The sequence below is a fragment of the Schistocerca serialis genome, chromosome 8 (assembly GCF_023864345.2).
Source record: "Schistocerca serialis cubense isolate TAMUIC-IGC-003099 chromosome 8, iqSchSeri2.2, whole genome shotgun sequence".
In the NCBI taxonomy this organism is placed as follows: Eukaryota; Metazoa; Arthropoda; class Insecta; order Orthoptera; family Acrididae; genus Schistocerca; species Schistocerca serialis.
Window position 1 is genome coordinate 625,726,635 of NC_064645.1, and position 16,338 is coordinate 625,742,972.

The window sequence follows — 16,338 nt, forward strand, 5'->3', positions numbered from 1 at the left end:
TCATCCTATTTTGGAATGATGACACGGTAACTGAGCTTTGAAACTCATTTAAACTGAAGCCTCGAGTTACGATAGTAAAATAAAAATAAAAGGTTACTGCACAGAAACCACATAGACAACCAGTTGCAAATAACTGTTTGGTACATTGATCTAGGTTTCGACATCTCTAAGGATGTCTTCATCAAAATGAAATTTTAAGAAACCGTAAAGTTGTTCGTTGCAAGGCATACGTGCCAAAGACTGGCACGTGGTTAATTTTAATTTTTGACTTGAGCATATCTGCTCGAAAGGTTGACACTTGCTTTCTAGCAACGTAACTTAACGGTTTCTTAAAATTTCATTGTGATGAAGACATTCGAAACCTAGGCCAATGCACCACACAGTTACTTGCAACCCCTTGGCTGTGTGATTCCTATGCTGAAACTTTTATGCGGCTGCTGAGAGACAGCCATATTTAAAACTGTAGTAAAAGGTTAACTCCGTTCTCATTTTATAGTGTGATCAAGACTAATTGTGTAATTAATCCTGTTTTACGTTTAAAAGTTTGTCGTGTCTACATGTTAAACGACCGCTGCTGCTCCGAGCAACTTATTGGTCATTTTATGAGAATACACTACTGGCCATTAAAATTGCTACATCACGAAGATAACGTCCTACAGACGCGAAATTTAACCGACAGGAAGAAGGTGCTGTGATATGCAAATGATTAGCTTTTCAGAGCATTCACACAAGGTTGACGCTGGTAGCGACACCTACAACGTGCCGACATGCGGAAAGTTTCCAACCGATTTCTCAAACACAAACAGTAGTTGACCGGCCTTGCCTGGTGAAACGTTGTTGTGATGCCTCGTGTGAGGAGGAGAAATGCGTACCATCACGTTTCCGACTTTGATAAAGATCGGATTGTAGCCTATCACGATTGCGATTTATCGTATCGCGACATTGCTGCTCGCGTTGGTCGAGATCCAATGACTGTTAGCAGAATATGGAATCGGTGGGTTCAGGAGGGTAATACGGAATGCTGGATCCCAACGGCCTCGTATCACTAGCAGTCGAGATGACAGGCATCTTATCCGCATGGCTGTAACGGATCGTGCAGCCACGTCTCGATCCCTGAGTCAACAGATGGGGACGTTTGCAAGACAACAACCATCTGCACGAACAGTTCGACAACGTTTGCAGCAGCATGGACTATCAGCTCGGAGACCATCGCTCCGGTTACACTTGACGCTGCATCACAGACAGGAGCGCCTGCGATGGTGTAATCAACGACGAACCTGGGTGCATGAATGGCAAAACGTTATTTTTTCGGATGATTCCAGGTTCTGTTTACAGCATCATGATGGTCGCATCCGTGTTTGGCGACATCGTGGTGAACACACATTGGAAGGGTGTATTCGTCACCGCCATACTGGCGTTATCACCCGGCGTGATGGTATGGGGTGCCATTGGTTTCACGTCTCTGTCACCTCTTGTTCGCATTGACGGCACTTTGAACAGTGGACGTTACATTTCAGATGTGTTACGACCCGTGGCTCTACCCGTCATTCGATCCCTGCGAAACCTTACATTTCAGCAGGCTAATGCACGACCGCATGTTGCAGGTCCTGTACGGGCCTTTCTGGATACAGAAAATGTTCAACTGCTGCCCTGGCCAGCGCATTCTCCAGATCTCTCACCGATTGAAAACGTCAGGTCAATGGTGGTCGAGCAACTGGCTCGTCACAATACGCCAGTCACTACTCTTGATGAACTGTGGTATCGTGTTGAAGCTGCATGGACAGCTGTACCTGATCAAGCCATCCAAGCTCTATTTGACTCAATGCCCAGGCGTAACAAGGCCGTTATTACGGCCAGAGGTGGTTGTTCTGGGTACTGATTTCTCAGGATCTATGCACCCAAATTGTGTGAAAATGTAATCACATGTCAGTTCTAGTGTAATATATTTGTCCAATGAATACCGGTTTATCATCCGCATTTCTTCTTGGTGTAGCAATTTTAATGGCCAGTAGTGTATAAGGGGCAGTGTAATGAAAATGAGACAGATGGAAAAAAGTAAGTAAACCGTTTATCATTTCAAAAGTAGTGGTCGTAACTGTTAATAAAATTACCCCACTGTGACACAAGAGGATCATGGAAAAATGTTTGTTGTTACCTACAGAATCACCTCGCGGAACCCAATCGTGCACCTCCTCGTGCAAAGCAAGTGGACGGCCACGAATGTCTTTCTTCTGGTTCCATAAACATGGAAATCGCATGGGAAGAGATCGGGATTGTATGGAGGATGCGTATGTGCTTCCCAGCGAAGCTTGTACAGTGTAGTCGAAGCAACGTTAGCAACATTTGGGCAGGCATTATCCCACAACAGAATCATGACGTCTGCCAACATTCCTTAGCACTGACCGTCTTGTGCCACAATGGGATGTATGTGTTGTTATGGCGATTACTTTTGAAGTAATAAACAGTTTCATTACCTTTTTGAATTGGTTTCGTTCTCAGACTGTCCCTTAAACATTCTTAGAAATTTCTTTCTCAAATTAAGACCTCTGATTGCTACTAGTATTTCTTTGACAAGGCATGGTCTCTTTGCCAATACTGATCTGCTTACTTCACTTCCCGAGTAGCACTACTGCATCATTTTGTCTACCATCTAGTCCCCAGTTTTCATATTAAGTCTGTTGCTAATTCCACTTCTGCTATATGTCAATCGTTTCATCTCTCTTTGTTTTACTGTCAATCCATATTCTCTGATCAGTAGATAGTTCATTCCGTTCAACAAGGCATGTTACTCTCCCTTATTTATACAGAGGTTGTCTCTTCAGAGAATCTTGTCACTGACATCCTTTCCCCTCGAATTTTAGTCGCAATGTTTCAAGGAGTGAGAACGTACATGTATTGTTGAAAACAACTTCCCTTCTCTTTCCGATAGCTACGTTGAGCTCAGACGCCTCCCTCGTTTTATGGCTTTGTACCATATCGCTTCATAAACAGCATTACACTCTACGTCACAGTTATACACTCCTGGAAATTGAAATAAGAACACCGTGAATTCATTGTCCCAGGAAGGGGAAACTTTACTGACACATTCCTGGGGTCAGATACATCACATGATCACACTGACAGAACCACAGGCACATAGACACAGGCAACAGAGCATGCACAATGTCGGCACTAGTACAGTGTGTATCCACCTTTCGCAGCAATGCAGGCTGCTATTCTCCCATGGAGACGATCGTAGAGATGCTGGATGTAGTCCTGTGGAACGGCTTGCCATGCCATTTCCACCTGGCGCCTCAGTTGGACCAGCGTTCCTGCTGGACGTGCAGACCACGTGAGACGACGCTTCATCCAGTCCCAAACATGCTCAATGGGGGACAGATCCGGAGATCTTGCTGGCCAGGGTAGTTGACTTACACCTTCTAGAGCACGTTGGGTGGCACGGGATACATGCGGACGTGCATTGTCCTGTTGGAACAGCAAGTTCCCTTGCCGGTCTAGGAATGGTAGAACGATGGGTTCGATGACGGTTTGGATGTACCGTGCACTATTCAGCGTCCCCTCGACGATCACCAGTGGTGTACGGCCAGTGTAGGAGATCGCTCCCCACACCATGATGCCGGGTGTTGGCCCTGTGTGCCTCGGTCGTATGCAGTCCTGATTGTGGCGCTCACCTGCACGGCGCCAAACACGCATACGACCATCATTGGCACCAAGGCAGAAGCGACTCTCATCGCTGAAGACGACACGTCTCCATTCGTCTCTCCATTCACGCCTGTCGCGACACCACTGGAGGCGGGCTGCACGATGTTGGGGCGTGAGCGGAAGACGGCCTAACGGTGTGCGGGACCGTAGCCCAGCTTCATGGAGACGGTTGCGAATGGTCCTCCTCGCCGATACCGCAGGAGCAACAGTGTCCCTAATTTGCTGGGAAATGGCGGTGCGGTCCCCTACGGCACTGCGTAGGATCCTACGGTCTTGGCGTGCATCCGTGCGTCGCTGCGGTCCGGTCCCAGGTCGACGGGCACGTGCACCTTCCGCCGACCACTGGCGACAACATCGATGTACTGTGGAGACCTCACGCCCCACGTGTTGAGCAATTCGGCGGTACGTCCACCCGGCCTCCCGCATGCCCACTATACGCCCTCGCTCAAAGTCCGTCAACTGCACATACGGTTCACGTCCACGCTGTCGTGGCATGCTACCAGTGTTAAAGACTGCGATGGAGCTCCGTATGCCACGGCAAACTGGCTGACACTGACGGGGACGGTGCACAAATGCTGCGCAGCTAGCGCCATTCGACGGCCAACACCGCGGTTCCTGGTGTGTCCGCTGTGCCGTGCGTGTGATCATTGCTTGTACAGCCCTCTCGCAGTGTCCGCAGCAAGTATGGTGGGCCTGACACACCGGTGTCAATGTGTTCTTTTTTCCATTTCCAGGAGTGTATTTAACTGTACTTACGATAGAACATTCTCAGTTGCCGATGGAAAACGGTCAAAGGTATATAAACATGTGTCTTCCCCCTATCGGCCCACAATGGCACATTGTACAGGATGTCGCTCCTAACGGCCATCAGGCACATTTTGCCTGGAGTTTCGGCAGATACTTACTATTTCATTTTTGCATTGTATAGCTGGAGTCGGCTCAAACAAAGACGGCTCGTCAGCTCCTTCATTCGATGCGCAGTGTCGACGGAAAGCGTCGGTCTGTTTCCATATACATACAAAATTATTATTAAAGGGGAATTTTACACGACCATTCGATTGAGCGGTACCAGATTAGTCTATTTTGATGTTTTGTTTCATCGATATGTATTAACATGGACAATAAAACTCGAAGAATAACCAGTACTGCAGGAGCGACTGAGCAGCGCAGCTGCATGGCGGTAGTCGGCATCAGTCGGCATCTCGGGCCAGGGCGGTGCAGCCGCTGCTGCAGTACTGTACCTGTTAACACACAGCGATAGAACGAATATCAGAATAGACTGTTTGGGACTACTCTGTCGAATAGCCACGTAAAATTCTGCTTCATAATCAATTATTAACTGTAAACAATTCGACGATTTTCGTGAACACTGGGAAACGCCTGAAAAATGCGAGAAGCAGTATTTTGTGGAGTGCCTCAAGTTACACATTGCAGAAACAAAATTACAAATATCTGCGGACATAGTAAAGAAAACGTGGTTGCTAACTGTTTGCAGGGACACCCGTTCTACTGAGTTTCTGACACAGAGATATTGTGGTATTGACAGCAGTTTCAATGACGCGCTGTGTTTATTTTATTTGACACCATAAGTAAGAACGTTGTCATGAGCGACTGGAGTAAATAATTGATGGATGTTGATGATGATGGTGGTGGTGATATGATGAGGAGGAGGATGGGTCGATGTAAATTAGTAATTAATAAGGTCTTATTTCGTCATCAGTTGCTGACATTTCTGCAATATGACTTTTTCCAGATACCCTGGTTCCCGTCAAACTCAGAGGACAGAAAGTCAAGGGGCGGACGATAGTAAATATTCCTCGAAAAATAGGAGTGTCAGATTAAAATTTTAAGTGAAATGAGGCCGCGCAATTTACTTGAAAGTCATTTAGCACTCCATGATGAGCCCTTTCTACACACTAATGGACGTGCAGTGCAATGCCGTGGCGTCCAATTCCAGGCCGAAAGCGTCGACACGGCAGAGGCCAGCGCCGCAAATACGCAATCGCGTCCTCCAGTGCGGCCAGCCTGCCAACCTTTAGAGCAGAGTAATTGCACGCGCCTGGCTCTCGCGAAGCTCATTAGGCATTCCATTACGTTAGAGCTGGCAGGCCACAGGCGGGTCCATCTGCGGCGTCCGACCGGCGCCCTCGACTCTGAAAATCAGACCGATTAGGTCGACGGAAAGCAGCAAGCAGTGGTCGGCCAGGCGCGCTACCTCTGGATGCCACAACTCAGAACTGCATGCGCCGCAATGAATGCTTGGTGAAGGGGAGGGGGGCTCCGAGAACAAACGGATCTATGGCAACGCGAAAGGCTTTGGGATTGATTTCGCAGTCACTAATCTCTATTCTGCACGCGTCCCACGGCGTGAAAACGGTCCATAACGCACAAAGACAACAAAAGTCGTGGGATAGCTCCTAATGCTGTGTCGGAGACCATTTTGCCCGGCGCAGTGCAGCAGCGCGACGTGGCATGATCACAGCAAGTCGTTGGAAGTCCAATGAAGAAATGTTGAGCCATGCGGCCTCTGTATCCGTACGTAATTGCGAAAGTGTTGCCGGTGCAAAAATTTGTGCACGACCTGATTACTGTGATTATGTCCGATAAATGATCGATGGGATTCGTGTCGGGTGATCTGGGTTAGCAAATCATTCGCTCGAGTCGTCCAGAATGTTCTTCAATCCAACCGCGAACAGTTGTGGCCCGGTGACATGGCACATCGTCATCCATAACAATTCCATCGTTGTATAGGAACATGAAGTCCACGAATGGCTTCAGATAGTCTCAAAGTAGCACAACATAACCAATTACAGTCAATGATCGGTTCAGTAGGACCAGAGCACTCGGTCCGTTCCACTTAAACATAACCCACACTGTTGTGGAGCCATCACCAGTTTACACAGCGCCTTATTGACAACTTGATTCCATGGCTTCTTGGGGTCTGCATCAGCTTTTAACAACTAAGTTCAGGACCACGGTTTTACAGTTGTCTAGGGTCCAACCGATATGGTGACGAGTCCAGGACAAGCGCTGCAAGGGGTGTGTTGCTTCAGCAAAGGCACTCGCGTCAATCGTCTGCTGCCATAGCCCATTAATGCCAAATTTCGACGGATACGTTCGTTGTACGTCCCACATTGATTTCTGCGGTTATGTCACGCATTGTTGCTTGTCTATTAGCACCGACAACTCCACGCAAAATATGCTGCTCTTCGTCGTTAAGTGAAGGCCGTCGGCCACTTCGTTGCCCGTGGCGTCAGGTAATGTCTCAGTTTTGCTATTCTCGGCGCACACTTGACACTGTGGATCTCGGAATATCGAATTCCGTTCCGAAATAGAATGTTCCCTGCGTGTAGCTCAAACTACCATTCTGCGTTCAAAGTCGGTTAATTCCCGTCGTACGGCCATAATCACAATGTAAACCTTTTCGCGTGAATTACCTGAGTTCAAATGATAACTCTGCCAATGCACTGCTCTTTTATAACTTGTGTACGCGATACAACCGCCGTGTGTATATGAGCATATCGCTCTCCGACGCGATAGCGCCTGTGCACTGAAGTGCACTGTGTCTTCATATCTTATTAACAATTTCCTGCCCTCTCTTTTGGATGCTTGCGGAATGTTAGGAGGGCATGTGAACACACTAGAAAAATGTCTACCCCCTCTCCCCTGGCCCCTAATACCGTGTCTCAACGCCTCTACCCTTGATAATGTCCTTGTTCGACGAGTAAGATAGATAGCTATGTCAACTTGTGGTGTTACATCTCATCTGCCCGCAACTTCTGCTACCAAATGGCACCCAACGGAGGCGCTGCCATACGGCGTGGCTTCTTAGCTCACTCGAGGCTAACTGCAGGTCCTAATCAAGCAGTCATTTTGAATATGGATTAATCCAAGCTAATCCAGGGTCGTAGGTGAACAGGAACAGAAGTGTCGCAGTCATACCGGTGGGAAGAGTCCAATGTGGACTTCGTAACTGAGATACAGGAGAGCTATTCGTTTATTAAGGTCTGATTGGTCCACGAAATGCAAGCCATAGTGAAAATCAGAAATGTTGTAGACTCAGGTGACGAAAGTCATGGGATATCTCCTAATATCGTGTCGGACCTTGTTTTTCCCGGCGTAGTGCAGCAATTCTACGCGGCACGGATACAACAAGTCGTTGCAAGTCCACGGCAAAAATACTGTGCCATGTTGCGGCAGTATCCGTCCATCATTGCGGAAGTGCTGCCGATGCAGGATTTTACCCACGAACTGACTTCTCGATTATCCCCACAAGTGGTCATTTCGATTCATGACGGGCGATCTGGACGGCCAAATCATTCGCTCGAACTGCACAGAACGCTCTTCAAACCAGTCAGGAACAATTGTGGGCCGGTAACATGGTGCATGTTGTTTAGGTACATGAAGTCCATGAATGGCTGCAAATGGTCTCCAAGAAGGCGAACCTAACCATTTCCAGTCAATGACAGGTTCAGTTGAACCAGAGGAGTCAGTCCATTGTTTATTTCTGTTATGTTTGCACTGTTTATTATTATTCCACTTTTGTATACACTATTCACTGTCAACCATGTACTGTTTTTTGTTTCATTGCCTCAATAGAACAGGTCGGAAAATCAACCAGTTGGTTCGAAACTAGCCGCGAAACATATGTACTGCACTTGTTGACAAATTCGTTAATAAGCGCTCCATGAAAAAGAGAAAAATCTCATAAGCTCTTAGCAGCTGTTACCGTTCCGATCGAAAAGTGGTAGATATATCTATTGAATGGAGTGGATGGACTGCTTAGTGCACAGTTCTGCTAAGGAATAAACGAGAAAATAAGTGAGAAACAAGTAACGACAAAAATCGAAGTCGAAAGAGAATATATAAGAGAAGAGTTTAAGCAGTAATGTTACTGCAGACACAAGACTGTACGGTGTAGAGGAGCCATAAAAGCCATGTGAAATATCTCGCAAAAGATGGGAAGCCTTTGAAGGATAGGGGCAAAATCTACGCGAATGATAGGAGCGGGCATTAACTCGGGATGAAATCCCTGAAACTTTCTGTTTAAATCACGAGCAGTGTGAAGCTAATGAGTACGAAATGCGTTATATGTAAAAGAAGAAATTGTAAATGCAAGAGCCATTATATCAGAGAGTTAAGTTATCGACCTAATGGACACTTTACATATTCAATAAGCCGATGATGAGAATACAGAAAGAAAGCAATGGGTAGGTAACTTTTACCGCTTGGAGTGATAGACGATAAGACAAAGAGCGCTGCGTAAATTACGTCAGGGAGTACATTATTGCGGAAACTGCAATCGGTGCGAAAGTGGGGCTTTGAAGAACAGTTTATCGTGGAAGTTTGGTGCAGCAAATACGTGGTCAGGTAGAGGCTTTCAGGGAATGGAGATACACTCCTGGAAATGGAAAAAAGAACACATTGACACCGGTGTGTCAGACCCACCATACTTGCTCCGGACACTGCGAGAGGGTTGTACAAGCAATGATCACACGCACGGCACAGCGGACACACCAGGAACCGCGGTGTTGGCCGTCGAATGGCGCTAGCTGCGCAGCATTTGTGCACCTCCGCCGTCAGTGTCAGCCAGTTTGCCGTGGCATACGGAGCTCCATCGCAGTCTTTCACACTGGTAGCATGCTGCGACAGCGTGGACGTGAACCGTATGTGCAGTTGACGGACTTTGAGCGAGGGCGTATAGTGGGCATGCGGGAGGCCGGGTGGACGTACCGCCGAATTGCTCAACACGTGGGGCGTGAGGTCTCCACAGTACATCGATGTTGTCGCCAGTGGTCGGCGGAAGGTGCACGTGCCCGTCGACCTGGGACCGGACCGCAGCGACGCACGGATGCACGCCAAGACTGTAGGATCCTACGCAGTGCCGTAGGGGACCGCACCGCCACTTCCCAGCAAATTAGGGACACTGTTGCTCCTGGGGTATCGGCGAGGACCATTCGCAACCGTCTCCATGAAACTGGGCTACGGTCCCGCACACCGTTAGGCCGTCTTCCGCTCACGCCCCAACATCGTGCAGCCCGCCTCCAGTGGTGTCGCGACAGGCGTGAATGGAGAGACGAATGGAGACGTGTCGTCTTCAGCGATGAGAGTCGCTTCTGCCTTGGTGCCAATGATGGTCGTATGCGTGTTTGGCGCCGTGCAGGTGAGCGCCACAATCAGGACTGCATACGACCGAGGCACACAGGGCCAACACCCGGCATCATGGTGTGGGGAGCGATCTCCTACACTGGCCGTACACCACTGGAGATCGTCGAGGGGACACTGAATAGTGCACGGTACATCCAAACCGTCATCGAACCCATCGTTCTACCATTCCTAGACCGGCAAGGGAACTTGCTGTTCCAACAGGACAATGCACGTCCGCATGTATCCCGTGCCACCCAACGTGCTCTAGAAGGTGTAAGTCAACTACCCTGGCCAGCAAGATCTCCGGATCTGTCCCCCATTGAGCATGTTTGGGACTGGATGAAGCGTCGTCTCACGCGGTCTGCACGTCCAGCAGGAACGCTGGTCCAACTGAGGCGCCAGGTGGAAATGGCATGGCAAGCCGTTCCACAGGACTACATCCAGCATCTCTACGATCGTCTCCATGGGAGAATAGCAGCCTGCATTGCTGCGAAAGGTGGATATACACTGTATTAGTGCCGACATTGTGCATGCTCTGTTGCCTGTGTCTATGTGCCTGTGGTTCTGTCAGTGTGATCATGTGATGTATCTGACCCCAGGAATATGTCAATAAAGTTTCCCCTTCCTGGGACAATGAATTCACGGTGTTCTTATTTCAATTTCCAGGAGTGTAGATGGACGTAACGTCGAGTAAGGTCAATCAGGATGTTTTGTCGAAAGCACTGAAAATATAACCAACGACGGACCATTTTCTGCTCACACGTGCCTGTACTAACGATGTCTGCGAAGTGTAATTCCGATGTATTGACAATGAGAGTTTCCAGCAAGAGGTTGAAATTCAAAGCCGGTTCCTAACATTTGAGAAATCGAAACATCTGACATTTTCAGGACTCCGTTGCTCAATATGTAAGAACAAAGTGACCCTTATAGGGTCCATCTGTCTGTCTGACAATTCAGAACCATTTTTCTGAGGAATGAATAGGCGTATAAAGTTCAAATTTTTGTCACATGTTAAGGTCTGTAGTCCGTTGGCGGTGTGAAAATTATAAACTTCAGAGTCAGTTCAGTCAAAAGTTACGGCCAATTATGTCGCATCGTATGATACTCCAAAAGTCACTCATCAAAATTATGGGGTACTTCCCGTTGACCTAGAATCATGAAATCTGACACGAAGCAAGGTTTCGCAGTAAAAGCAAAGGAAAAACTCGTAAACTTTTCACACGAAAAATATATTTCTTTCGTCGTTTGTTATACGACTCCAAACGAGAAATTAAGGTATTCTCGAAAGTCTTGGAATCCCTAGCACCGATATGTTGCCGGTATCAGTGTCGATAACACGCAACGGTTGTCAATATTCTCGATTCCTGGAATGGATGAACTGTCTAAGTACGTAATTAAGTTTGTGCAGAACACTCAGTGCGCGAGTCCTGATCGCACCTGGCCAGTTTTTTCATGTATGTCGGGAACCACCTACCATCTCCAACACTGCAGGGATGAGGCTGCCACTCGTACATGTCAGAGATGTATTAGTGATAATATCAAAGTATGAGTATTATTACTGTGTGGCTGATTAAAAGCGTTTTTTTTCTACGCAGCTGCTTGAGAGGTTTTGTCATATTATTATATTTTAAATTAGTAGAATAGATACAGTATATGGTGTAAAGGTCAACTGAATATGAAGATACAACTTCGAAACTGTCTTGTTGGTTATGACTAAAAACTTGAATACGCCGCTCTATCGGAGCCAGTTGACATTACAAGAGTACAAGCGTTCGATTACGTGCGTGGTGTATGGTAAGTATTTATAAATATGTCGGTAACACTTTCGTACTGCCCCTATACCGCATACGAACCATGCGGCTCAAATTGATGACGAAGTGGAGTGCAAATCGGTATCTGTTGGCATAGATTTTCTTTTGAAGAATGCTTTTGTAGTATTGCTGTTATTGGTTGACCCTGTCCATTGGAAGAAAGAAAATTTTGTAATTGGATTGTGCGCACGTTTTCCATTTTTCTGACTTTTTTTTAAAACCAGTCTGTCACTTGAGCGTCTACACATTACAGAATAATTTCAATAGCTGCTCATGCATTTGCGTTTTGTTACGGGCAATTATAACTTGACAGGTCCTCTAATTTGCAGCCAGAGGCATCGGGGACAATTAATTAATGAAAATAATGTTAGCCGGATTCGAAACGCGACATAAACATGAAACGCTGGATAGCTTCAAGCAATCGCGTTACAAATATGTACAGAGAGCAGGTGCTTCATAGTGAGCACTTGTTACGTGGTGCGTGCTTCACTGATTATGAAAATAGCAGTTATACTAAATAAAGCATCGCTGTTGGTTGCAGTGGGCTGAAATTCAAAGAAACGATTAAAGTTAAAGGACGAAAACAAACAAACAGTGTTTCGTGCAGCGGCCATGTCTTCGTGAATAGATTTCCCATGTCACTACACAGGATCAAGGACGAGGCACGGCAGCCTCCACTCCTGAACAGCAGAATTAGAGCACCCTACATCTTAATTTCTAGTACTCCGTTTCGCCCAGATGGCGGCGGTGAAGAGTCGTGGCATTCAATGAAGAGACATAAGCAGTGCTGAGGAAACATCCTGCTTCACGACCTCACAACGGTCACCCTGAAGCTGGATAGTAGTCTCGTACTTCTCGCTCGATTGCGTTCCAGAAACGCAGTCCACCGTCCTTTGCGATTGATTTCAGGTGGTTTGGATGTTAACCGAAAGACTCTCGTGTATGTGGACCGTTCCTTGGGCCATTTTGAGTGGTTCATTGTCTTGCTGAATTTACAAACCGCCCTCAAATTCTTACAGGCATGGCGAATGATTGGACAGCACCTTCCTGTACAGTTCGCCGCGAAAAGAAAGAAACAGACAAACACCTTTAGCACCTGGCTGAATACTGCCCTGCGGTTTACCGGGGTGCATTGCCTTTTGTGGTTCGCCAGGTGCTTGATGGCTCTCATCGGCGCACACCAATGAGTAACATGGCTTAGGAGCCCATATAACCTGTGTTCTGACGACTTATAATGACGCTGAAACTCGTATACTCAATATTTTTTGCAGGCTGGCTTAGCTATTTCAATTTCAAATCAGTTTTTTTTGAACCAGTAGTTTCTTCCCGACAGCGAGTAACCAGCCCGCCTCATCTGCTCGTGTTGCAGGTGCCGGATGCGCAAGTGGCGGGAAGACCTGCCGCCCACGAGCGTCATAATTACCTACCACAACGAAGCTCGCTCCACGCTGCTGCGTACCGTCGTCAGGTGAGTCCTCGTGTTTATTTCTTTATTTGTTCACTTAGTTCACTCTAGGCTCATCTCACAGTGATACAGGAGTTGTACGATGTACAATAAAAATTAATAGGGCGATTATGCGAAAACAAGACATAATGTCAGGGAATTCCAAATAGACACCAAGAAAATAGAACGACAAAAAAAAAAAAAATGTTCAGTGGGGATTTTGAACGGCCTTGCCACAGTGGTGATACCGATTACCCTCAGGTCACCTAACTTAGCGCCGTCGATTGGCCAGCACTTGGATGGGTCACCGTCTGGGTCTGCCGAGAGCTGTTGGCAAGCGGGGTGCTTTCAGCGATTGTGAAGCCAGTTGAGGAGCTACTTGATTCAGCAGCTGCGACACATGTCACGAAAACTCACAACCGCCGGAAGAGCAGTATGCTGATCACATGCCCCTCCGTAACCGCGTCCGGCGACGCCTAAGGCCTAAGGATGACACGGGGGTCGGTCGGTACCTTTGGACCTTGAAGGCCTGTTCGGACGGTGTTTATTTTTGTGGGAATTTTGGACGGAAAACACGCGGCCACAGTTTAGACAAAACCATTGTATGCGTCTACGAATGCTACCAAGTGAAAAGTTAAATTGTGTCCTGGAAAACTTGTCTTTGAGGATTTTTGTTACTTCACCTTTATTTTTACGGATTATTTAAGGAAGCTAACATCACAACACGGAAAGAATTGCTCGAATGCGATCACCCGTGTGCAAGACCTACTCAAGACAAAACTATAAAACTGTAATACCATTACCATACACAAAATCTCAATAAATGCGAAGCACAACTTGTTGGTTGTAAACAGTCAGAATACTCAGCATTATAATAGCATTTTACGTGCTAAGACATGGAGGGATCTCACCAAAATCTGCGACCTACTTCGCTGGAATCTTTCTTAACGAGTCCCTTCTTTCCTGCGTCACGCTACGTATTCGAATCCACAGCGCGACTGCCGGGATCGCAAAGATATTACCACACCGTGATAACAAAACTGTCGCCTTGGCGGCTCAGGTATGATTGTACAGTAACGAGGAAGCCAGAGAATCGCTTTAATGTGCGACCAACTTTAGAGTCATGGGACGAGGCATTCCGAAGCAGAAGCGACGTTTCAACGTCCACGTCTACATTGACGGTGACCTTAACATGTTGACTGTTCAGCTCTAGCCGTCCGGGGTGGCCGAGCGGTTCTAGGCGCTACAGTCTGGAAGCGCGCGACCGCTACGGTCGCAGGTTCGAATCCCGCCCTGGACATGGGTGTGTGTGATATCCTTAGGTTAGTAAGGTTTAAGTAGTTCTAAGTTCTAGGGGACTGATGACGTTCTAGGGGACTGATGACCTCAGAAGATATGTCCCATAGTGCTCAGAGCCATTATTTTTTGTTCAGCTCTACGGTATGGTAAATAAGGGCGACTATGGGTAATGTGACCACAGAAGAGGCGCATACGTACCCTGCTCTGCATCGCTCGACTTGAATAGGGAATCGGCTGCGATATGCAGCCGCGGGGATAATTGCTGGCCCTGCCACAGCGGACTGCAACTGTGTCCCAGATACCTGTCCACAGTGACGTACGGGCAGCTATGCATCGCTCCAGTGGCATGTGTTCGGCCTCTGGAATGCCATTGCTCCGTAAGCGCCGTCCCACCAGAGTCAGCATGGTGGACAAACGGCCTTTGACGCACTATCGTCGTCTCGTTAAACTAGTATGTTGCTAAGTGACGTATGTCTCTATACGACTGACTCTCTGGTTGATCTGCTGTAAATAGGATCGTTTAGCTGTGTCTTTTTGCCTTAAAAAAGTAGCAAACGGGAGATCGCGCATTGGAGTCAAAGCAGATATAGCTAAAAATATGTAGAACTTTAAGCGCTTGACGTTCGTAGAGTCATAACATCTGCTCCTTCACCGCCACTGCCTTTCATCGTGGTATAAAAGGTATGAGAAAGGTTACGCGCTGACCGAAACCGGTAACCATTGAAATAGATGTTTTATTACGGCCGAGACTGTTTGTAATCCTTTTATAAAGTACTTTTAGCCACACCGCTGTTTTTCCACGTGAAATGTTTTCAAAAGTACTCAAAAAAATTAGCGGTATGTCTAAAATCGAACTCCCTTAATTTCTTACAATAACACCTAAATGTACGCGTAACATCCTTCACTTTATGGCGGCACACCAGTTGTGGAACACTGAAGAAATTGACGGTCACGCGTAACACACCACATTGCGTTGCTATAGCAACATCACCAGTAACAATTCTTGTATCCGTCGTCTGGTTGGTGGAATGTGACATATGGAGCGCTGACCAGGATCGTCTTTTCTCTGCGCCAGACTTTTGGGTTAACTTTCCGCGTCTGAGAATCGGTATCTGTAGAGCGCGGCCGACATGATGCGCATTGTGGACAGTCCTCCAGGGAGAGGCGTGCGTGCGTGCGTGCGTGCGCTCCGTGGCCATCCCGCCGCCGCAAATATTGACGATCTGCGGTATGGCGAGCAGGGTGCGCTACCACAGAGCGAGAGCAAACACGGCAGCCCACCAGGCGCAGCGCCCTACCTGGCTGCATAACCCGCAGGCGTCCAGCTTTCCGCGTACCGCGGCGCGGGCGAGGCCAAAGTAAAGGCCACTCTACTCCCTCCGTATTTACCATTCCGTGGCCAGCGACCCATAGGCGTGCTCCTGTCCAATTCAATTGGAATGCGAAATTAAAACTGACATTTATTTTTTATAAATGTGCCAGGAAACTGTTACAAACCTACTCTTATTCGCAGTGGGCTACACATCGACTTCAAATGCCAATATACTCGCGTCCGATTCGCGCTTCGTTGCATATACACAGCAGCAACGCCCTCAAACTGAAAATTTTTGGTGGTCCCTAGAAAGCTAAACATTGGCGTTCAACGTACGCAGTAATAACAGAATCGTATTTTCCAAATCTACAAGTTGCTGTATCGTCTTACATTATTCTATCATCGGCCTCCGAAGTGAAAATGTGGCCTTTCAGTAAAATCATTCGAATACATTGGAGTGGAACAGCGTGTGGGAAAGATCTTCATATTGTCATTATTGTGGCTTTTGATACTGAACTTCGCAGTGCGGATCATCAAAAATCATCTAGGCTACACACGTACTGCCCTTATCAAGAAAGAATACTGTTCCATTTCGCAATTGTTAATCACCAGATTGAAATATC

At 47.3% G+C, this 16,338-nt stretch overlaps 1 protein-coding gene across 1 annotated transcript in view; it reads left to right on the plus strand.

Annotated features, from left to right (window-relative positions):
• Positions 1-16,338, plus strand: part of LOC126417168 (polypeptide N-acetylgalactosaminyltransferase 2) — a 194,231-nt gene that overhangs the window by 89,862 nt on the left and 88,031 nt on the right. The window contains exon 3 of the mRNA XM_050085066.1: positions 13,030-13,128. Coding sequence (XP_049941023.1) covers positions 13,030-13,128 — 99 coding nt within the window. The remainder of the gene's footprint in view (positions 1-13,029; positions 13,129-16,338) is intronic.